At 35.5% G+C, this 25,127-nt stretch overlaps 1 protein-coding gene across 1 annotated transcript in view; it reads right to left on the reverse strand.

Moving 5' to 3' along the window:
• Positions 1-4,318: 4,318 nt before the first annotated feature.
• The window catches only part of LOC138705244 (uncharacterized), a 53,443-nt gene continuing 32,634 nt past the window's right edge, over positions 4,319-25,127 (reverse strand). Inside the window, exons 8-11 of the mRNA XM_069834064.1 lie at positions 21,950-22,047; positions 17,822-18,047; positions 10,078-10,187; positions 4,319-4,772 (exon numbers count right to left, since the gene is read on the reverse strand). Coding sequence (XP_069690165.1) covers positions 4,727-4,772; positions 10,078-10,187; positions 17,822-18,047; positions 21,950-22,047 — 480 coding nt within the window. The 3' untranslated portion in view covers positions 4,319-4,726. The remainder of the gene's footprint in view (positions 4,773-10,077; positions 10,188-17,821; positions 18,048-21,949; positions 22,048-25,127) is intronic.

Genomic DNA, 25,127 nt, shown 5'->3' on the forward strand with positions numbered 1-25,127 from the left:
GAAATGGGCACATACTGTACGTCGTGCCAAATTGCATCTTTACTTGTTGAAAATCGGGCATGTTTCTGTATTATTTTTTTATTTGTTTTTCCAGATGACGTTATAAAAAATTTTAGATGCCACCTATTTTAAAATCCGACAGGTTTACTTTTTACACTTGCGTGTTTCATCTCTAAGTGCCATTTCCAGTTCGCGGGTTTCATACACTCGTTTGAAAGCACTTCGTAACAAACAACGCACCGAGGTTTTGGTTCACTCTCATTGCCACACCAAGTAAATCCAAGTTCCAAATAACTCTTGTTATATTTACGGAAGTATTTTATCTTTGAATAGCTTCTAGTAGGACTAGATGTTTCTTTAATGTCACTATAATTAATATATTTCTTCACACACAGCTTCTGAACTATTAGCACTGCCTAAATGAAGCGTATCATCATGTTCCTTTCTTTACAAAGATCCGGATCAAAGCCAGTTTTCCATTATTTATAATGGGCACTATTTAACAGAGACGTGGACAACTACTAGCGTGTACCACAGGGGCGTGCGGTGTAATTTTTGTGTGGGTAAGCTCTAAAGTTTACTTATTGACATTTCTTTTATACATATTAATCATGACATGAAACTTTCAGCTTTTCTCAAAACCTATATATATATACATATATATAGGGTGATTCACGAGGATTTACTGTCCCTTACGGAGCTTATTTTTAGCTTCACAAAAATAGCCAGTTAAAGAAATGGCACTTCTGAATAGTTCATTCTCTATTTGTAATATTTTTTACCTGTAAAACTAAAGAAAAAAGGTATTTTACTAACAACTTCAAATGAATGTAACTCTGAAAATATTGCGAATAGAACAAACGTTTATATTACTTTTTTCTCAGAATGTCTTCGGAAATAAGCTCCGTCATATTTTGCAAGGTAATTGAGCGCACCTAAATATACTCCTTTGTTAACTGCCTCTTCTGACTCACAATGACCACGAAATGGCAATTAATGCATGGCTAGAAAACAGACTGTATCAATTAACCTCTCCAATATTTCCCTGTTCTTTCGCACCATTTCATTGTGTTGCTCGACACTGACACGAAATTGTGAATCTAACTGTACGTCTATTCGAGATGATCCAAATTACTTAAATTGTAAAACACTAAAAATATGAGCCTGTGACTTTTCATGTTTATTAATGACATTGTGCAGATTGTTCAGATTATCATAACCAATTTTAGACCAAACTGTTTCTTCTTTAAAAAACATAAGACAGGGCCAGCAAAAGAGTTTATTTAATTTTGCACTTCTTGCAACCCACTGAGTTTTCTGATATTGGGACGCTTGAAAATGTCGAGTATATTCTTTTCCTTTGTCTTTATGAGCTGCAAAAAGCGTTGGCTTTTCAGGACATGGTCGATCACTTTGTATTATGTTTAATTTTTCTTGTAAAGAATGTAGTCGAAATGTGTGTTTCAATAATTGTTCGATAGGACATAACGAATCACCCATTCTTAATCAATACCGTATTTAGTTTATACACAGAAAACTACGACATAAATTGAGGGGTTTGCCGGAAAAAGGGCGTATACATCAATATGGCGAATTGAGATACATGCAATCTAAGATTTTAAAACGCACCTGAATAAAATGTTATACACGCACGCAGCCCTGTCCTGCAGGTATGTACAGTACAATCAAAACAAAATTTCGCTACTATAATTATTCACTACATTTTAAACCGTTTTTCCAAAGAAGGGCGTATAGGTCTATCCGCCTTTCTTCTGGCAAAGCCCTCAATTGTCACTCACAAAGAAACAAAATCTTCAAATAACTGAGAGATCCTTAACACTATCTCAATTGACAAACAAATCGCATGTTTCACACACACTGCCAAATTCAACAATCAACACTGGTATTCTTCTGCAGGAACTTAACAAGCCAGGACAAGCGATAATCCCAGCGCTTATTCTTGCTGTGTACGGGCGTATAGGCAATACAGTCGTATACGAGGAAATTTTCCCTTGTCTACTGTCCGCGCATGCGCCAGCACTGTAAAATGAGGCTAAAGGCAAGCTGTGAACGAAGAGCTGCCTTACTGCAGAAATGTAGTTAATGCAGAACATTTATATTTGAAGTGCAGAATACACTTCATTAAAAATGTTCATCTATAAGCTGAATGAGATAAAATTGATACATTAATTTGAAGTGTGTCTACTAGGGTATGCGGCGCTCACCCCGCTTGCCCTAAATGCACGCCCCTGGTGTACCACATAAGAAGGATTTCAAACAACTAACTACTAACAGGCAAGCGATGAATCAACAATGCGCAGAATTTGTTATAAGTTACTTGTGATTGGCTACAAAAAATATAATATATAATTACGAAAGTATTATAATTAATTAATTCTATTTTAAAATACAAATATACTGGTATTAAAATATGCTACAAAAATGATAAATTTGATTTGGAAGGGAACAAGAGTAGGTGGTCAGCGGAACTGTTCTGACTTAAAAAAGTGGTCCCCACTTCAAAAACGTTTCAGAAACGCTGCTGTAGGCTATATAAATATAAGCTGTCAGGATGAGACAAAAGAAGTAGGTTTAATTTATGCCACCACTTACAAGAATGGACTGAAGAAATTTATGATACCTCTTACATCTGCTGTATATACATACTTCTTATACAGGGTGTATCAAGCATTGTCTCCAGCCCTGAAATCCATATTAGCTTTTAGTGGGAATAGTTTCTTCTTATAGTGCATAGAATATAGTGCTCAAAGTGATAATCAAATTAAATTCACTTTTCAATTATGAGACACAACTTACTTAAAATAATATACATCTTGATTACACAATTTTTAACACTGTATCACTTCGGAATATGTATGGTAAGACTTTTCTGTGTTAAATTTCAACGTACTTCATTTACATGTTTCGACCTATTTATGGGTCATCTTCAGAACTGGTCGTTGTTGGTCTTGGCGCCACTTGTTGTTTCCTGTGAGGGTGTGTTCGTGTGGTGTAGTGTAGAGTCAAAGAGTGTGTTCTGAAATTGAGTTATGTGTTGAGAATTTCGTTTGGGTGTGTTTTCGTGTGTCTGTATATTTCATATTGTTCTAGTGTGTTTAGTTTCTGGCTTTTTGGTTGGATGTGTAGTATTTACATGTCTGTGTTGATGTCTCTGTGGGTGTGGTTAGCATTTGTGATGTGTTCTGCATATGTGGAGGTGTTTTGTAATTTTGTTATGGCTGTGATGTGTTCTTTGTAACGTGTTTGAAATGATCTGCCTGTCTGTCCTATGTAGAAGTTGTTGCAGGTATTACATTTGAGTTTGTATACGCCTGTGTGGTTGTATTTGTTTGTTTGTGTTGTTTGTGTGTTGAGATGTTTTTGTAGAGTGTTATTTGTTCTGTATGCGATGTTGTAATTTAATTTCTTGAATGAGATTGCAATTTTGTGTGTGTTTTTGTTTCCGTATGTTAGTGTGATGTATTTTTTGTGTTCTTGTGTTTGTGTTGTATTCTTATGTTTTTTGTGATTATGTTTTGTCTTATGTATTATGTTGCCTATTATGTTGGGGTTGTATCCGTTTTCTTGTGCTATGTATTTGATTGTGTTTAGCTCTTCATTGTAATCCTGTTGGTTCATTGGTATGTTGAGTAGTCTGTGTACCATTGTTCGGAATGCAGCTTGTTTGTGTTGTGTGGGGTGGTTGGATGTGTTGTGTATGTGTGTTGTTGTTGTGGATTTTCTGTATACACACTAGAACAATATGAAATATATATATATATATATATATATATTTTTATCCAATGCCACCTGGTTGTCTTTTCGACATTCCTGGTCTTCTCTCCTGGCCGTGGCTTAGTTGTAACCCACTTCTGAGGTTGGGGCGCCTGGAAGGCGGAGTTACATTACCCCGATGATGTGATAGGATGATTATGATAATGTAGTGCCAGGAGAGGTCTTAAAACTAAACTTAACCTAAATTCCAGACCATGGACGAACACAGGAATAATCCCCTTTAAGGAAAAATTCCTGTGCTCTAACCGGGAATCGAACCCGGTACCTCATGAACTATAGCCAGAAGCTCTGACCACTAGACCATGAGCTGGTCACAATATGAAATATACAGACACACAAAAACACAACCCAACGAAATTCTCAACACACAACTCAACTTCAAAACACACACACTCTTTGACTCTACACTATACCACAGGAACACACCCTCACAGGAAACAGAACAAGTGGTGCCACGACCAATTCTGAAGATGACCCATAAATAGGTCGAAACATGTAAACGAGGTGCGTTGAAATTTAACACAGGAAAGTCCTACCATACATATTCCTAAAATAATATGTTTAACAGCACTGTTAAAAATGTGTTGCATTATGTATCTTCATGAAACCAACATACAAATATAAGAAATAAGAATAACATGAAGTTAATTTTATAACATTTACTAGAGTATATGCCTCTGCAGATTTGATAATGATGTAATGCTTATCTTTCTTCTCGCTCCCCTCCCCAAAAAACATTCAAAATGCTCACTCAGTATCCATAAACCAAGAGATATTTTTGTGCATAGGCAGTTGTGAAGAATCAGATACACAACATCAAGAATAGTAACTTTGTGCAAGAGCAGTCTATATCACAGAAGGTAGACTTGATGTTTACTTGTACACTTCATATGTGCAAGTTACAAGCAAAAGCAACGAGAAGATTGTCACTTCAAAATGGAGCAATGAAGATATTGGCATCCAAATAATGTAAATGTCTGAAACAAACAGAAAGGATTCACACATCAAAGAAAACTAATCGACTGTTATGATTAGGGACCGGATTTTTATGTAATAACAAGATGTGAAATATGTACATATTTATGTAAGAAAAATAACCTGAAAATGTACCAAAATATGTAAAATCATTAAAATATTTATAGTCCCGACACTGTTACTTCCGGCTCTTTGCTTACATCTTAGAAAGTGAAGGCTCTATGAAGTCTAGGTAGGTAGTATCGTTCGCCATTTTTGTTCTTACATTGCCGAGCTACCATACGAGGAATCTATTTGCCACACTGTTAAACATTATCATGTCGTAGCTCCTATGATAATAAATCAAACGCAATGGAATTCAGCAAATAATTGAGCGGCAAATAACGTCTTCATGTGCTTTCTGTGAACGCCAACGAAAGAGCTAAAATGGCGGGCGATTATATTAAATATTTATCGAGCCTTAAGAAATGAATCAGCGAATCACAAGACGCACACGTTTAAATGTAGCCGAATTGCAACGCGATTGACTGCCGGAAAATAGAGCGACGGGACTATAATATCAATATCTGGCAGGTATAGGATAGGTAAGACTCTCCAGTTGTGATTTCATAGTGCACCCGACTTTTTTACCGCACACTTGACACATTACTATTTTTCCATCTGTAGTGAAAGCTTCGTCCATCGCAATCCATGATTTTATTTTTGTCGTTAGAGTTGAAGATACAGGGGCCATTTTACTTAGATAAAAGCAGTAGATAAACTCACTTGCACTTTATACTGTAAGTAGGCCTACTAAAACTAGAGAACTGAGTGAAATGAATGACACAACAGCACTGCAAGCACTGTTTCGTTTTACTGGATTAGGAGAAAATAAGAGATGTGAGACACATGCATTTTAGCTGCTTCCTGTAAGAAACAAAGTACATATTATAATTAATAGAGAATGCGCACATGTGTGCATAGATGATAATTCAGTTTTCAGCACTGAGTTGCGTCACTGTTTTCGTGTATCTGCTACAGTTCAGAACGTGGTATTTGTCGCAATGTGTATCACAGAATTTACAAACGCACTTATCATTGAGTACCTACTAAAACCTCGAACAATAGGCATTTTCAAACTGTTGTTTGAAACGTGACATTCTCATTCAAAAGGGTAGGATTATTCCAGCCGAGAACCATACTTCCTAAATGCTCAGAAAATTCCATTTCAGTATAGGTCTACTAAATTTAAAGTAAAGAGATCAAGCAATAACCTAAAAAGCTACTTATTTTAATATTTCAACATCTTTCCAGTTTGTTCCTTTACTCCAGTTTCTTTTCAAAAGTCGGCTACTTTATTGCGGCTCATGCGCTTTTTGTTTAACACTCATTGTAATCACACAGACACTTCAATACACTAAAAGATAACAAACTGACCAGCAAAAATTTCCAGAATTTTATTACGGTCGAGTGAGGAATGTTGCTTGAGAAAGAAAGGATTAGCAAGAGGGTGGATTATTGTAACTGTAAGCTGCACAGGTAAAGGGTCGAATAAGAGAGCATAACAAGAGGGTGGGGTATTGTATAGTATGTATGTATTTATTTACACTGCAAGTGGGCAAGCACCCGTGGCAGTGGTATACACAATATAAACAATACACAATAAAATGATAACCAATACACAATAAAATTTACAATACACAATACAATTTTACAACACATATACAATTTTACACACAATACAATAAGAATACACAATACAATTTAACACAATAATAATAAAACATAAAATAAAATACCTAATTTTACAATACAACCTACATAATTATCTATAGGTCCTACATAAGTTTCAATAGTCTTTCACTTTACTCTCATCTCATTCCCTGTAGTGGCACTATGACGCATTTCACTGACACTTTAGCACACATTTCACTGACACTCTGTAACACATTTCACTGACACTATAGAACACATTTCATTGACGCTATAAGTGAAGGTTTAAATGTGCAGGAAAAGGGTCGAATGCAATACTTTTCAGGTTAATGGCACCAGTAAGTTCAATGGCCAAAATGATTCATTGCTGTTACAGTACATTGCTGAAAATTACATCGAAAATATTCCACAAAAATAGTGTATTATGCAGGACTTGAGCGCAACAAACGGGGTATTTTATAAAGGCGTTATATATGAAATGTTCAGGGACCGGACAAAAAAAGCGTATTGCACAGGTTATCGAGGTTTTACTGTATTTTTCTCTCACGTCTCCCCGGATATTCTGTCGGTACCATAATCCTCAATCCATTGGTAAAATGTCTTTTCACGTTATAATGTGATGTGTATCTAATAATAATTGTTTCACACACAAAACACACTGAAGAACGCCCATTTCCGTCTTCTGCCACTCAGAATTAAACACAAGGCTCCTGCGTGGACCTATGTTGTAGGCAATCCAGCAATGTTCGCTCGATGATAATCAGACTGGCAGTGTAGCAGTGAACTGCATGAGAGCCTGGGAGTTCAAGTGCTCTTCCCCACACCTGATCTAAACAGTCTCAAAATCTAGTGTTGAATGTTAATGCCTAAGCAGCTAGAAAACCTAGGAAAATAATCTTATAAAGGGACTGCATTGCCATACTGTGACAGGTAGGATGGCTTTACAGTCAGCTTCCTTTCCTTCCTCTGCATTTCAGACTTACAGGAGCAGTTCCTCTCTTTCTTTTTTTTTTCATGCAGAACATGACTCATACTAGACAATCCAAATTATTTACTGAGAACACCATGTTTTAAATTAGCCTTATGGACGTCAGTCTCTTGGCAGCACTATAGTAATATACGTTACAAGAGCGGTATGTTGACATTTTCATGGTCGAGGAAAAGATTGAAAAAGCAAAACGTAGTTGAGCTTTTTTAATTTCCAAGAACATGAAAACAAACATACCGCTCGTGTATCGTACATTATTTTGTGCGAAGATTGTTTATTACATACTTGAAAGACGAATTTCTAATTAGTTGCAATGAAATCTCCATGTTGGTTTCTGTTTAATGACGGCAACTTTGGAACACCAAAATATCTTTCTTCAACATTGTTGCTATAAAATGTTTTCTGTGTTTACTATACTGCAGCAGGCCGTGATATACGTCTGTCTTTTTTTTTCCCCCAGTCTATAAATGCGAACTTAAAACAAACGGTAAGGTTATGTAATGATTTATTTTTCATTTTAATATTTTAACAATATTATTTATACAACATATTGCAGTAATAACATCGGCATCTGGAATCTTGTTGATTTTTTCACGGCTTCCTTAATGCAATAAGTTTCGTGGAGTAGTAGAGTTTACTTAATTTTTGCAAATATTTAAAAACAATAATTAACATTGCAATTTAGGTGAAATTGCAGTGGTAAGTTTCCAATTTATAATTATTACTATGTTAAACGTCTCTAAAAATAATATGTTAAAAGCCTAAAGCAGTAAAATGAATGTCGCGCTTAAGCGGTAAGAAGAGGGAAATTGTTATGTGTGTTACGTTGGGAATACTGAATGTGGTATTTCACACTTACCGCATATTGGTTCTGTGCGGAAAACAAGCAAATACGCACGATCTCGCACAAAATATTTAACATTGTTACTTCAGTTTTATCATCATCATCATCATCATCATCATCATCATCATCATCCTGTCAAGTACTAGTCCCAAAAGAACTGTTACGGCCTGAAAAAGCGATTTTTGTGCCATCTTTTCATAGGTCGACCAAGTGACCGTTTCCCATTTGGACGATACTTCATTATTGCCTTAGGGATCCTGGATGAAACCATTCTTGAGACATGTTCCTTCCAGTTTAACTGATATCTGGAAATATAGTCCAGTATTGATGACACATTAAGTTCTTGAAGGATATCTTCATTTTTCTTTCGATCCCATTTAGTGTAGCCAGCTGTTTGGCGCATGAATCTCATCTCGCAAGCTGTTACTCTGCTTTCATCTTTTGTCCTTATAGTCCATGCTTCACTCCCATAACATAAGACTGGTCGAGCTATTATTTGATAAAGATGAGTACGAGTTGATTTTTGTACTAATGAAGGTTTTAAAACTCTATTAATGATACCCATTGATTTGTTACAATTTTCTCTGATAAATCCAAATTTTCAACAAAAGAAAGTTTATATCCTAAATAATTAAACTCATTAACTCTTTCCAAAATTGTGTTATTTAAACAAATTTTGCTTGGTATTGGGTATTTACCACAAAAGGCCATTATTTTTGTTTTGTTAATGGATATTTCCATTGAATATTTTTGAGCTATTAAATTTGTTGTTGTTGTTTTCTAATGCCAGGCATTTGACAATGAAGTCATTTGACCTCTTGCACTCCAATATTTTTCAAAGATATTATCATGACCAGCCACTGAAGCACAGATTTTGAGATGTTCCGAATCCATTTCTTGGTTTGAGTTGCACAATGGACAGTTAGGGGACTGATATATTCCAATTCTATGCAGGTGTTTGGCCAAACAATCATGGCCTGTTGCCAATCTAAATGCAGCTACAGACGATTTTCGTGGTAAATCGGGAATTAACTGTGGATTTTGATGCAGAGAGTTCCATTTTTTCCCTTGGGATTGTGTTATTAAATTTTGTTTGTTGAAGTCTAAGTATGTAGATTTAATAAATCTTTTCACAGAGTAATACGTAGATTTAGTAACAGGTCTGTAAGTAGCAGTGCTGCCCTTCTTTGCTAAAGCGTCCGCATTCTCATTTTCCAGGATTCCACAAATTAAATTTAAATTGTGTACTGACCATTGCAAATCATCTTCAGATGTTGCTAGTAAAACAAAATCATCTGCAAACGTTATTACATTTAATTTTAAATTTCTGTTAATAGTGATATATCCGTGTTTTGTTGCTCTAAAATCTTTCACAATGGCATTCATATAAACGTTAAAAAGCAAAGGAGAGAGGCCACAACCTTGTCTGACTCCTGAGTTTATTTCCGTCCAATGAGTTATTTTTTCTTTTATTTTTACTGTCATAAGGTTTGATTTATAAAGGTCATAAATATTATAATATGATCTGCTTTGGGATCTATCCTTTGTCAAAATTTCGAATAACAAACTTCTGTTCACTTTATCAAATGCTTTTATAAAATCAATAAATGCCAAATGTGTTTCTATATTAAATTCTCGATGCTTCTCAATCAAAATTTGCATTGTAAAATAACTTCAGTTTTATCTCTTCTAAAATTCTCAGACATTCATATCAATGTTTTCATGGCAGTAAGATACAGACACAAAAGGATAAAACAACAGAGAGGTAAAAACTCATACATACTTAGGATTATGCCTCTCCACTTTCGCCCTCAGAATGCTTGGTCCCAGCAAAGCACCAATCTGGTTCAAGCACTGACTAGCTGCACTCGAGGTCAATGCGTTCTCACATTCCTGGGTAAAAGAGAAACAAAACTGACTGTTTCGCATATCTCATGTAGTTCCCATTCTGATTCTAAAAAGTACAATACACATGCAAGGAATGTATGCATTCTCTCTCTCTCTCTGAAATTTTTAAGCAACACAACAAACCATCATTCAGGCAGTATACTGGTAACTGCCTTCTGCTAATGAAATATGCAGCTTGCCTTTAAATAATAAAACATATTTGTACACTGGCATTCAAAGATATTAACTTACAATTTTCTGATGGTGTAAGTGAACTTCCTAACCACGGAATAAGACAGTACCAAAGATTTAATAAATCGACAATCTTTGAAATAGTTCCTCTAGTCCTCAATAGGTGACACTGGGAGACGGAGGGAGAGAGGGGGATGAGAGGGAGGGAGGGATATATATAATCCTGCAATCGGTTAATAGGGTGACTGATAATTGGGGTTCTACTGTATTCCATGAACGCTTCCCCTTGAACTCGGAAAATAAAATATTATCTATATATATATATAATTTGAACTGGTAATGGAAATTACGGGAAAACGGCTGAACGGATTTTAATGAGTGACCCCTCATTTTCATGCCTGGCATCCAAAGTTTTTCGGAAAAGTAGTAGTTTTCTGTGAAATGTCAATTTTCCTACATAATTTTCCTATTTTCCAAAATCCATCTGTTGTCAGTTTTGAGAACTAATTTTATTGAATCACGGCCGACTTGATTGAATTTCAGAACAAAACACATACTACAATAAACAATAGGCTATTACACGAAGGCCATGACTTGCAGGATTGCCGACATATTTAGAGCTCAATTCAATTTGTTATTAAAAACTGATTCTGCAATATATAATAATTTTCTGAGTACAGCTGTGTATTGGATATTCAAATCTACGAAACTTGAGGTGGTTTGATGACATTATTACCATTAGAAATTAAATATTATTATAGTTGATATCATGATGCATCTATTTTTCATTAATTGTACCTAATATTGATGCTATATTGATGACATGAAAGTGAAATGTTTTGAGGTTATGTAAGTAAATGTAGAGAATATCTTAATTTAGATCTTCATTTCTATAATTTACTGAGTGGCTGCTATATATAACTACAAAACTTAAGTAAGATAATAATATTGTTATTAAAAATCAAATATTTTTATACTTATTAACCCAGTGTGGTTGGGTCTTTTTCATATACTTAATGGCGGTGTAGTGTGGATATTGATATGTGTCATTGTCTTCAGTATTGGCTCGAGAGCGCAAAAATTACAGTTCCTAAGGAAAGATCAAAAGGTATTACTTATTGATAAAATAAGAGGCCTAGAAAATTTTGTAGTCTCCAGATGATTTCAGCAAGATCTCTTAGTAGGATAAAATGATTTTACGCTCTACATTTCAAGTTTTACATGCAGCAGCTGTACGAAAATGCCATTGTTCTATATTTTACTGAGTGGCGGCTATATAGTATATATAGTATATGTTACTGAAAGCTATAAAACTTACGTAAGATAATAATATTATTAAAAATCAAATACTTTTATAATTATTAATCAAGTGGGGTTGGGTCTTTTTCATATATTTAATGGCGGTGTGGTGTAGATATTTATATGCGTGGTTCTCTTCAGTATTGGCTCGAGAGAGAGTATCTTTCATTGTTATGGAAGCAAATAACTTTCCGAATGTCTGGTACCTTCATTGAAAATAAATCTGAAAAATGTTTATTTGAACGTCTAATGAACTTAGTTTGCAGCATTTGCTGCACAAGCCACTAGTATATATTTTAAAATGATTCGTTTGTGGTCTTATTTTATACTGTTGTTACTTTTTTTCGTACTGTACACAACATGCAGTGGGCAGGGAAGAGGAATTTCCCTCTCAGCCCTAAAGCTGTCAGACCACACCACTTTCACTTTGGAAGCTGGCTCCCAGTACACTTCCATTGAGGAATACATGAATACGTCTGAACCTATGAGTATTATCAGTCTGTGCTGTTTGAGTGTAAATTACAGTTTTTCGTAAAAAAATATCAGTGTTCTTGCTAAAGACTCAGATTTAGAACATACTGAATTAATACTGAATTAGTATAGTATTTTATAAGTTGAATTTAATACTTATAAATGCTTAAATATAGTTAATTTGAGAAATTTGAGAAAGATATGGTGGAAATTGTATTAAAACAGAATATGGCTACTGCCACGATGTTTGATGGCAGATGATAGTATGTGAAGTTTAGACAAAGGGAAAGCAAAACCACCGTTAAACAATTTAATGAACAAAATCACGACTATACAAAGTATTTCAACATGGATTTATACTGTAGAATGGCTTCCTGGGTGCAAAATTAAGTGTAAATTTTATTTTGTTGTTTGTGTTTTCTGTTGTTGACAGACAAGACCAAGTGGAATAAAATGGGATTTTCAGACTGAAATAATTTACATAAGTTGAGATAGCGTCATTCATCTCGCAAAAGTCATTTAGAATGAATTACCTTCGGTAAATTACAAAGAATCTGCTATGCATTAGACTATCATATGAAAATTGACAATCTAAAGCACAATGAACTCGTAAAAGAATCGCAAAATATTGAAGTACCTCATTGCCACTGTATGTTTTCTTGAATTGGATGAACTTGGCTTTAGAGGACATAGTGACTCAAGTGAATCTGTGAATAAGGGACATTACTTACTTACTTAGGCTTTTAAGGAACCCGGAGGTTCATTGCCGCCCTCACATAAGCCCACCATTGGTCCCTATCCTGAGCAAGATTAATCCGGTTCCGAGGCTTATTGTTTGCTTTCGTAACAAGCTGTTTTTTTACGGTGATGGGTTATTAGCCTTCGCCCAACCCCCAAGCTGGAGGACCACTCCTTATTGGTTGTCCGCGACTGCTTATTTAATATATTCGCAGCTACCCTCCATATCTGGAGACCACCTCCTCTATCCGCAACCTGAGGATGTGCCATGCCATGGTGATAGGGACCCACAATACATGGTGACATTGTAAAGATTTAGTGCTTTTGATATCAAAATATGATCCACTTTTAGCACACCATTTAGAGAAACCTACATTTTTCCAGAGTACTTCTAATTTAACCTAAAATTATTTAATTTTCTCTGCTGACACAGTAAGTTGTTTTGAATTATATACTTACTTACTTACAAATGGCTTTTAAGGAACCCGAAGGTTCATTGCCGCCCTCACATAAGCCCGCCAGCGGTCCCTATCCTGTGCAAGATTAATCCAGTCTCTATAATCATACCCCACCTCCCTCAAATCCATTTTAATATTATCCTCCCATCTACGTCTCGGCCTCCCTAAAGGTCTTTTTCCCTCCGGTCTCCCAACTAACACTCTATATGCATTTCTGGATTCGCCCATACGTGCTACATGCCCTGCCCATCTCAAACGTCTGGATTTAATGTTCCTAATTATGTCAGGTGAAGAATACAATGCGTGCAGTTCTGTGTTGTGTAACTTTCTCCATTCTCCTGTAACTTCATCCCGCTTAGCCCAAAATATTTTCCTAAGCACCTTATTCTCAAACACCCTGAACCTATGTTCCTCTCTCAGAGTGAGAGCCCAAGTTTCACAACCATACAGAACAACCGGTAATATAACTGTTTTATAAATTCTAACTTTCAGATTTTTGGACAGCAGACTGGATGATAAGAGCTTCTCAACCGAATAATAGCACGCATTTCCCATATTTATTCTGCGTTTAATTTCCTCCCGAGTGTAATTTATATTTGTTACTGTTGCTCCAAGATATTTGAATTTTTCCACCTCTTCGAAGGATAAATCTCCAATTTTTATATTTCCATTTCGTACAATATTCTGGTCACGAGACATAATCATATACTTTGTCTTTTCGGGATTTACTTCCAAACCGATCGCTCTACTTGCTTCAAGTAAAATTTCCGTGTTTTCCCTAATCGTTTGTGTATTTTGAATTATATTAAGAAGGAAATTATTGACAGTCCATTCATAACTATTTCCTTGGATGAAACTATGGATGTCAGGAATTCCAGTCAGTTATCTATAGTAATTAGATATTCGACCAAAGACAGCAATGTTCAGGAAAGTTTTTTAAGTTTTTGAGATATTTCATAAGAAACGCAGGAGCTTTTATAGCACAGTGTGTGGAAATACTGAGGAACTGAAATGTGGTTCAAATTTAGTAGCTCAGATTTATGATGATGGAAGTAATGTCTGGTCACTTGAGTAGGTTGCTGGCTAGAGTAAAACAATCCTTTCCTTGTGCACTCTTTAGTCACTGCTTTGCTCATCACCTGAATTTTGTTCTCCCTCTGCCAGCTGGAACAATCAAAGAATGCAAAATATTCGTTCTGTCACTTAGTGCCATTGCTTCATTTTTCTCCCCGTCTGCTACGAGAACCATGCTTTGAATGAAATAGTGACGAATAGACTTTCGAAGGTTTGTCACACTTGCTGGAATTACAATTGTACACTGGTATAGACTGTTAGAATACCATCAACCACTCATTGTGCTGTTTGAAAATGTTCTTAAATACACAGATAATAGGAATTCAAAAACTCTTTAATTCGTCAACAGGATACCTTGCTTTGCTGAAAACAGATTTCGATTTTAATTTTCTGTTGCATGTATCTGGCGAATTTTTCCACTGAACAGACTTTTTTTTATGTGTTTCAAAGCAAAACAAATGACACTGCATAATGCGTTCATAAAATAGGTGATTTCAAGGCAATTATTCTAGGCAAAAGAAGCATTTTTCTAAATATTTGGATATTATTATGATGTACCGAAGTATATATTATATTTCCGTGCAGATATTCTGCATCATCATAAGATGAAAGATGAGTGAAATGGAGAAAAATTCTCTCCAGCACCGGGATTTGAACCTGGTTTTCAGCTCTATGTGCTGATGCTCTATCCACTAAGCCACACTGGATTCCCATCCTGATGTCAGATTGAATCCTGTCAGTTTAAGTTCCACCTCTTGGGTTCCTTCTAGTGGCCTACCCTCATGCACTGTGTCATAGATGTATGACAGTGGCACAATGTCCATACATGTGCAGAAGTGCTTTCTCACAACAAGTAAACATTTTACACAGTAACTAACAGTGAATTTAAACAAAACTCTTTAAAGTAAATTGTTCTGCGATCATTTTTATATTAAGGGCTAGCACACACGTAAGACAAACAGTAAGATAACTGTGTATGACTTGAGGCTTTCCCGGTGTTTGATGTAGAATAACTCTTCTCGGGTTCTCAGCCAGGTGAGTTGGAGATTAGCTTCCAAGCTTTCGACGGCTAGCTCTGCCATCTTCTTCAGGGACGAAGTGATGTGGGACCACGTCTAGCCGGTATATATGCAAAAGTAGGGCTTCCCGCTGCGGGCCAATCAGGAGCTAGTTCCTAGTCCCGACCGCCAGGCGCATTCTGGTTGGTGGACATGTCAGCCAATCAGGAGCTACTTGCTGGTCCCGAACTAGTTCCTGATTGGCCCGCAGCGGGAAGCCCTACTTTTGCATATATACCGGCTAGACGTGGTCCCACATCACTTCGTCCCTGAAGAAGATGGCAGAGCTAGCCGTCGAAAGCTTGGAAGCTAATCTCCAACTCACCTGGCTGAGAACCCGAGAAGAGTTATTCTACAGTAAGATAACTGTTTTGTTGTTTGCACAAGAGAAAGATGGTTTAGTCATATGTGTACATATGCTCACTGACTTAACTGTCATGTCGTTTATGAACTACTGTACATGCTTAACATGACAACAACAGGACAGTCAGCCAACAGTTAAGTCTTATATGCGTATTTATATACATACTTTCGCTATAATTAATATACTGATGGCCGGTTTCACCAAGCTTCTTTAAATCAGCACAAACGACTTGTCAACAAATGGATCGTTTAATTTTAACGGGATCTTTAAAAGTTGACGGTTTCACCAAGCCTCGTATCTTTAAAAATAACAGGCGCTCACTATCGAGGGGATTTTGTACATGTATCTTGCATGTTTTGTTTTTCATACGACCATGGCTTCGAAATCGCGAATTTCATTGGTTACATATGATCATGGCTGACTTTGGCATGAGGAAACAATCATAGGCAAACGGGTAAGGGGCTGTAATTTTAAGAACATCTTCCTAAATACAATATGTTGTCATACCGCAATTAAAAACAAAATGACAGCTGCTTCCAAATGTAAATAATAGGAATGTAGAGCAGTTAAATTGTAACTTCTAAAGGAAATCTGAGAAAATTTAGCGGACTATAAGGCCGACAGCTTCAAACTGATGGCACAATTAATTATATACAAAGCATTCTAAGCAGTTATATTAGGCCTAAATTTAGGACGGGAAATCGCTCTTCCATAAATTGCATACTACTTTTCCACTGTATTTCATGCAGATTTATGTAGTACCCTGTAACAATTTTGCCATGCTTGTGTGGCAGGATTCAGGAGAGGTGTCATTAAATTGGATTTTAAGGGGTATCCATTGTCTCCTAAAAGAAAATCTCTTTGCACCCTTTTCATTTAAAAGGCATCCTCCTTTGGAATGATGTGCTATCTGTGTAGACCGTAACATTATCTTAAACCGAGAAGAATCTGTTGGAGAGGCGTTAAGTGGGTGATTCCTGTCTGTCGTATTCTAACCTATTACAATTTCAATAAACTAGCGCTGAGGTAGTTCTGCAGGTTTCAGAAGTGAAAATCGTTGAATTTATAAGTGATTTTTTGTGGTAATGCAGTTGATCGTATATGCAAGGCATAACAAAAACCTAAACTAATCAAACATAACCTGTCACAGATTCGTATGTGCAAGGTGCATAAGCAAAGTACGAAGGAAACTACCTCAGCGCTAGTTTAGCCACAATTTTTCTATGCGGAGCATTACATAGGCCTATGCAATTGTTTGAATATTGAATGAAAAACAGATCTTCTATTGCAGAATCTTTTGGCTATATTACTGCCAGAATATACGATTGGGACATGTACACAATCTATGTTGTCTGTGACAACATAAAATTTAGCTATAAGCTGATTAGGCCTATAGAAATAATGACTATTGTAATGTTGATGTACGTCTGATATTTTATTCACATATCTAGACAATACAGCTTTTGATACCCCGTTCTTATCATCAATTATTATTTCAAAACTTCCCGCAACGTTATCTTAAAGCGAGAAGAATCTGTTGAATAGGCGTTAAGTGGGTGATTCCTATCTGTCGTATTCTAACCTATATTCAGTTTCTTCTAGAATCATTCTTACTACTTATTTCCTTAATGTGTAGCTTTCGTGGAATTCTTTATCACTTAAATCTTCAAAATGATTATTCCGAGTGTTATTACAACATAAAAGTTCGTCGTTACGTTTAAGTTCTAAATAAAGAACTTCATCACCGAATAATTACGTCCGCCATGTTGTTGACTTCGTAACGCATCGTCACTGTTTTAACGCGACGAATAGGTCCTAATAAATTAACGATGAATTTAAAGATGCGTTAGCAATAATGATACTTGATGAAACACAAAATCTGACTAACGTGTCATTAAATTACTTAACGAGACGTTATAATGATAACGAAGGTTGGTGAAACCGGCCATGAGAAAGTAAATTAACAAGTGCTCAAGCAGCACTTACCAAAGCATAGAAGATTGGATCCAGAAATTCCTCCATAACAGGCTTGAAGGTCTTTTTACCAATGCCTTTCGCAAGCACAGGCAGTTGTTTGCACACCGTCTCAAGGAACACGATGTGGTGAGTGTAGTGGCGGTAGTGACAAGCCTCTGCCACCAGAGGCAGGGCGGTGAAGACTGACCGGGCCAGGTCAGGGATTTGGGACAGCTCAGAAAGCAGATACACACACCTAAAATAGGAGAAATTACTATTTTAGTTATGAAACATAACATACAATTCAAAAAGTGCTATTACTCACTAGTATTATGGTTCAACCCCAAAACAAGCAAGAGGATTTCCATGAATTAGACATCAATTCAGAGAACGACTTGCACTACATTAAAAATCTCCAAATTATGAAATGCCAATTTCCCCTTTACTCTGTAGAACAGGCATGTCAATTGATGCCCACAGGAGCAAGCGCGCGCTTTAAGCCCAGGGGAGCCTGAGCACTTTACAGCGGAAAGGAAAGAGAGACGAAAGAGGTAATATATGCCGCTTGGTCGAGCTATATTCAGGGATGGCCAGCACTGATTCAATAGATAAAGGGAAGAGAACTTATTAAAACTGTATCCATGTTAATTTTTAGATTTGCCTGAGATGTATAAGTGGATTATAAGAATGTAAGTTTTAATTTTAATGCTATTTTTCACAAGTTTGATTTTTTTATTCAAAATGAATATTTTCTCAACTTTTCGTATAGAAAAGTGAAATTTTCAGGTATAGGCCTATTTATTTAGTAGCCTTACAAAATGTTTTCGTAAATCTAATATACCATATATACGTATTACTGAAGATAGTGTATTGAAAATTTTGAAAATATTCACATGGAAATTTTTTGTAAGGAAATAAACTAACAAAGCAACTGCTGTTACATGATAAGCAAAAGATACATGCCCATGTGTTGTAAAAATGTCAGCTCTATAGCTTCAGCACATTTCGAGAAAATAATTTAATATTCTGATGATAGGAAGTTGCTCACAAATATCACCTTAAAAGCATAATGCGATAAGAGTTTTGTTATGTAATATTAGTTACACTTAAAACAGATACAGTACCTAGGTAACTTTGCTTTGTACTGTAATATTGTTTTGATTAGTTTATTGATTACTTTTGTAAGGCTAAAGATACCACCAATATAAATTCCAACTTATGTCATACTCAATCTCTTTCTTTGGAATATCACTTTCTTTATGAATGATGTGTTTCACCCACTTAATACAGTATAATATTATACTACTATGGAATTTAAGTGAATATTCCTTCTTAACTCTCTATTATGTTATTAAGATTTAAAACACAACTGCAATATTAAGAAATCAGTGTTAGTACTTTTGTTTTACAGACAATATAGATAATATTAAACAGATAGAAGCCATATAAAAATAACGACATAAAATTTCACGTTCTGTTTGAAGTTTGTGCACCACTGTTTTCTTAATCCAACAGGTTGCTTATTCATATACACAACCCTTCCTCTTTCCATACCTAGCGCTTGCTGCCCGTGCACGACGTCAATGTCAGAAAAATGCGCTTGCTTTGGCATCACTGCTGTAGAATATAAATACTTGTACCTAAATGTTCATTGCCTTAGAATAACATTGTATTCTATATACCCATAATAGCTACTTGAGAAATTATTTTTCTACTTGAAATACAAACAACTGAACAACGAATTTGATTAATATTTGATTTTATACAAATTTGGTGCTTTGTAAGAAGCCATACTTGAATACCCATATATCAGCAACAATCCCAGAGATTCCCATGGTTCCTTGCTCTATATAACATAAGATGTATTGATCCCATGGAGTTGGTCTCCTTAGGAAAATGATATATTAGTACAATAGTTTCCATTGCTACTGTACAGCTGATAGGAATAATAGTGAATTATGAGAAAACTGTAGACATATGACATAGGAGTAGGCCTACTCTCAGTAAACCTGCTCCATCATCTTTGTGAAACCTCAAATTCCACTTGGGACTTGCTGGGATATGAACTCGTTGACACTCCAGCATGAACACCAGAACTACAACCACCTAACTAGCATCGTAATAAAAATAATTTTATATTATCCTAATGAGTAATCAGTCTTACATGAGTTGTTCAAAGTGGTGTTTGTTTGTATTCATACATTCCTGATATATTTTGATGGAAATGTTATTCACACACAAAAGTTCTATGTATTTCCAGAATGCGTGCAATTTCTCTTTTTACAGTTTCCAAATTCGTCTATAGTGTGGGAATTATTTCTACATACTCTAGTTATATGAGTAAAAATAAGGAGGTTACAGAACAATAATGACGCAGTGTGTATCAGCCATGTAAGCATGCTCTATAGTTTTGATATATTACACTGTTTATTTTGTAGATGATGAAGAGAATTTATCCAAGTAAATTGCAGTGTGTTTCATACTTTAAGCAGTTGAAAGCATATCATTAAGAGTATGTAAATTTTTTTCTTCTTTATAAACATGCTGTACTAATAACATACATTTATGCACGTATATTTTCATTTCATTTCATAGATCAGCACTGTAGCTCTGAGATTTGCAACAAATAAAAAATTACACAAAATATATGTATAATACATAGTAAGTAGATTGATTCAATTTACAAACATAAACAGCTCATCAGGTGAGTGGAAGGTATGGTTATGGAGAAATTTGGTTAATTCTGTTCTGAATTTTTTCTCTTGACTCTTCAAAGCCTTAAGATTCTTAGACAGTGCACTGAAGACCCTAATACATGAAAAGTGAACACCATTTCTATAACAGCTAAGATTAATGATAGTACTTGGAGATCTGATTTATATTTTATTAATTATTAATGTTTTGATTAGTACTAAAAGTACTGATTTTCAACACAAAACAACATCAGAGAAAACTTACACTCATATTTTTACAGGACGTCTTTTTATGTAGATCTGTCATTATTCTAAAGACTTTTTCTTATACAGATATATATTTACCCATCTGATTGTCGCAGATAAACACATGGTAACAGGAGTGATTAGTAATGAGTGCAGGAATCCACATACTGACGTACGAGGAAGTGCAAAGATGATGGCGCAGCAAGGAGAAGAAAACAGTAACGTGATCATGCAGCACAAGCGGATTCCTAGTCTCCATACGATGGCGGTAAGGTTAGCGCACTCCAGAAGGAATGCTGACAATAACGGAACAACACGGACGCTAGAAAAAAGGCGAGGGGTGATAAAAAGAGAAACCAAGAATCAGGTAATAATAGGGAAGGAAATAGTGTAAAGAATAAGGGTATAAGTATAAGTGAAAATCTAGTATGTGAAAGTGAAAGCGTGGGGGGGAAAAATAAAAGACGAATAGAAGAAGAAATAAATAGAAAGACAAAGACAGAAATAAGGCAGAGACGAACAGTAATGAAAGGTCAGAACTTGCGACAGTTGAGGATTTAGCAGAGATGTTTGATATGTATAAAAAAAAAATTGGGGAGGTGATGAAAAAGTGCAAGTAAAGTGAAACTGGAAAAGATAGAGAAGTATAGGGGAGAGAGAAAGTGTATAAGCAGATGTGTAGAATAAAATGGAAGTATTTATAGGAAGTGAGGTGTAAGCAGAATAATGAGAAAGTGGAAGTGTGCGCAAATAGGAATGAGTAAAAATAGTGAGAAAGGGTTAAGAGAAGTGAACAAGGGATAGCATAAAATTAGTACTAACATTTGAACGTTGGAGCAGTAAATGAATAAAAGGTCAAAGAATAAATAGGTCAAATAATTCAATATGATAATTTATAGAGAAAAATTGAATTTGAGATTTTAGTGAATAGTAGTTAAAGAAAGAGGGGGGTGTGAAAGGAGTATACAATATTAGATATATTAGGATTAAGTGAATCAAATAGAGAATAGCAAAGGAAATGTAGGAGAAATACTGAAGGGGAGATTGACCAAGTAACAAAAAAGGTACATAGTGTAATTGGGAGTTTTGTGTAGACGTGTACTGCAAATAATGTGTTATTGTAATAATATGTTAATGGTGGCACCGGATACAGAAATGTGAGGTACACCATTACATGTAAAGAAGTGCTGTGAATATATATATATCATATCATATTTACCCATCTGCCATTTCCCACGGTTGTGAAGCCCGTCTAAACTTGGGATCTGAGCAACCACCTCGACCCATTCTTGGTGCCAAGGATCCACAAGAATACATCTGAAAAACATATAAAATTAATATTTTCATTTACCCAACACTGCAAAGCTAATGAAAATTACACATAGCTACTTTGTGAACAATCAATTAATGAAAAATTAATTTCAGAAAAATTTAATATAAAATGTACAGTGGTTTAGTGGTCACTAGGCTTTCCTCTGGTCTCAAATACTCACTGATAATGGTCTTAGCCCGCGCAAGTTTGTGAATATTTGGGAAGAAAAAAAATCCACCGTACACTACCTTCAGAAGGGAAGTAACTAGGGGCGGCTTTTGGGGTAGTGCCAGTGTGCCATGGCACCACCAATGAAAGAAACAAAAATAATATCCTAGAAAGCAGTTGTAATAGTTTATACATTTTATTCGTATTTCATTTGAACGAGCGCGCGCACATATCCGGACGCACTCTTGCAGCGTTTTTCCGAACGTTGGAGCCACTTCGCTGAGGCACTACCTGCGTCCATATAACACTGTACAAAAGGCTACTGCTTCTAGTTTATATGCGTTTCTTATGGCAGACTTTGAGCCGAATTCAATTTGACTCAGTAGTTAATATTCCGCCCGCTAGAGCACAGTAATGCAGAAATTTCGCTAGATGGGAGGGTTGTTGGAGACGTTATTTGTCTATGAGTTAGAGTTCCGCGCCAAATGTTAATGTAATGTTGCCAATTCAAAACTAATGCACATAACTTGGATTTGAATGTGTAAATTATTATGCATTTAGCTATATTGAACGCAGAGATAGTCATGGTTTCATATTATGTAAACCTGTTTGTTAATGTTGTGTAATATTTGTTTTATTTTGCGGCAACTAAATATCGCTACAATGTTGCTATAGTATTGATGCTTCTGTTAACGATACATGAGATCTGTGCAGGACATGAACATGTGTTATTCAGGCCGCTGCCTTGGATTCATCGGCCTGATAATTAAAGTGAAAACGTGTTTGTTTATTATCTATGCCATTGTTTATCTCGTATGTTTTTGCCAGTAATTTTACTAGTTATAAAAGTTATTTGTATTTGACTAACAATACTGTAAAAGTTTTGATTATCTGTATCTGTAAATTTCGTTATTAGTTTCGGATATGTTATTGTAACTGTTACTAGATACATTATTAACTGTACACCTGGTAAAATAGCTGGTTTAATTAATGTGTTTTATTTAATATAATGCAAACGTGAACTGCGATTATTAATTTCACTAGGGTAATTTGCGTACAACTTTTTTCATTTTTGGCACCGCCACCAGAATGTCTCACCGGCCGCCACTGGAAGTAACCCACACTATGTCACATATTAAAGACTCCTATGTTAATCAGTCTCTTATATGCCTTTGTGGATATCGTGCAAATGATAATGATAATAATAATGATGATGATGATGATGATGATGATGATAATAATAATAATAATGTGCTTTTTTCTCGAGGAAAAGGTGGTGGAATTCAGTGTAGAATATATCGCGGGTGCTCGTGTAAAGAGGGTTAAGTATGAATTGGCTAAACTGGAATAACTACAGATTTGAACTATCCACAGTTACTTTTCTGTTGTGTTAAAGGGATTAAGTTATTCCTCCATCTATGATGCAGTTACAGTGCTCCATAGTTTGTGACAAAGGGGTTTTGTTCAGTACCAAAGGAGAGAAGTTTACATACCTTACAATATATTTGACTTAACCCCCTTTACGCGAGCATCCGTGATATTATAGTGGACAGGGAGATAATTACTGTCCAGTGCACGGGAATTTTGTCGTTTTTAACCTCCTTTTCATCCAACTTTAAGACTTTCAATGTCTAAGCAGTGTTAGAAGAAAAATTATGTTAAAACATAATTATTAACACATTTCTCGGTTCCATGATGAAAAATACAACAAAAAGGTGCCAGAGCATTCTGGTACGTTCCACCAGAAAAAAAGCACTGATAATGATGATAATGGTGATAATAATAATAATAATAATAATAATAATAATAACAACAATAATTATTATTATAATAACAATAATATGACAATGACAGCAGAAACTGGAAACACATCATTTAATCTCTTCTGGTTAACTGGTTGGTTTAATGTCAGTATACTACCTTAGCTATCAATTCCATTAGGACTACAGCTATGCACTTCTTTCAGCGAAGAAAAATTCTGAATGCCCTACGCTCTAACAAGTTACATATGAGGGGCTCACAACCAGAGTGGACCAAGTCCACCAGTGGCCAGTTTGTGGATTAATACAATTTCGGATGAAGAAAACTTAGATTTATTCATTGCCATAACAAATAAAGTCCATAACTCATTTGTTACTCCACAGAGGGCAGGATTTCTTATGGAAGATGAAGGTTGCTAAGCGTGAGCCAGGAACTTTAAGATTAATTTTCTCAATATTATTCCAGAAGGACTTGGTCCACTATGGTTGTGAACCCCTCATATATCAATGATTTATTAAGTAACTTAATGAACTGACTGATTTGCTTGAGTGCTTATCCATCCATCCATCCATCCATCCATCCATCCAACCAATCACAGACCCAGTCATCATTCACTCATCCACATATTTACTTATTTATTTATTTATTTTCGTGCAGAGCTGGCCCGGCGAAAACTCGAGCGTCCCCAACTAATCTTACTATAGATAGGCAGACTGACAGATGAGCAAATAAAATCTACAACATGAAATACTCAGCTATACTTTCTTCAAAAGAAAGACAAGCTAAATATTTTTATGAGTCAACCTTGTTGCTCTGATGGTTTGGACTCAAGGTAAGAGACTTCAATTCTGACGAAGGTTGGTGTGAATTTTTAAGCAAAATAAGGCGTGAGTGCAACTTTCATTAGAAGGAAAAATAAAACTATTGGTCCCACATAGAAGATTTATTAAATAAATATTAATAAAGTTAAAATGATATGTATATCGAAGTCCATAATAACTCAATTCTCCATTCTGGTAACACATACATATCATTTCACGATTGTGAAGGTGTCTGGTAAAATAGGAAAGATGTTGATTAAAAATCTCATTGATTACACAGCCTTCTAAGTGTAACAACACCTGCTGAAGTCCACGTACAAAGTATACACACTGAA

This window comes from Periplaneta americana, chromosome 8 (genome assembly GCF_040183065.1).
Source record: "Periplaneta americana isolate PAMFEO1 chromosome 8, P.americana_PAMFEO1_priV1, whole genome shotgun sequence".
NCBI classification, from domain to species: Eukaryota; Metazoa; Arthropoda; class Insecta; order Blattodea; family Blattidae; genus Periplaneta; species Periplaneta americana.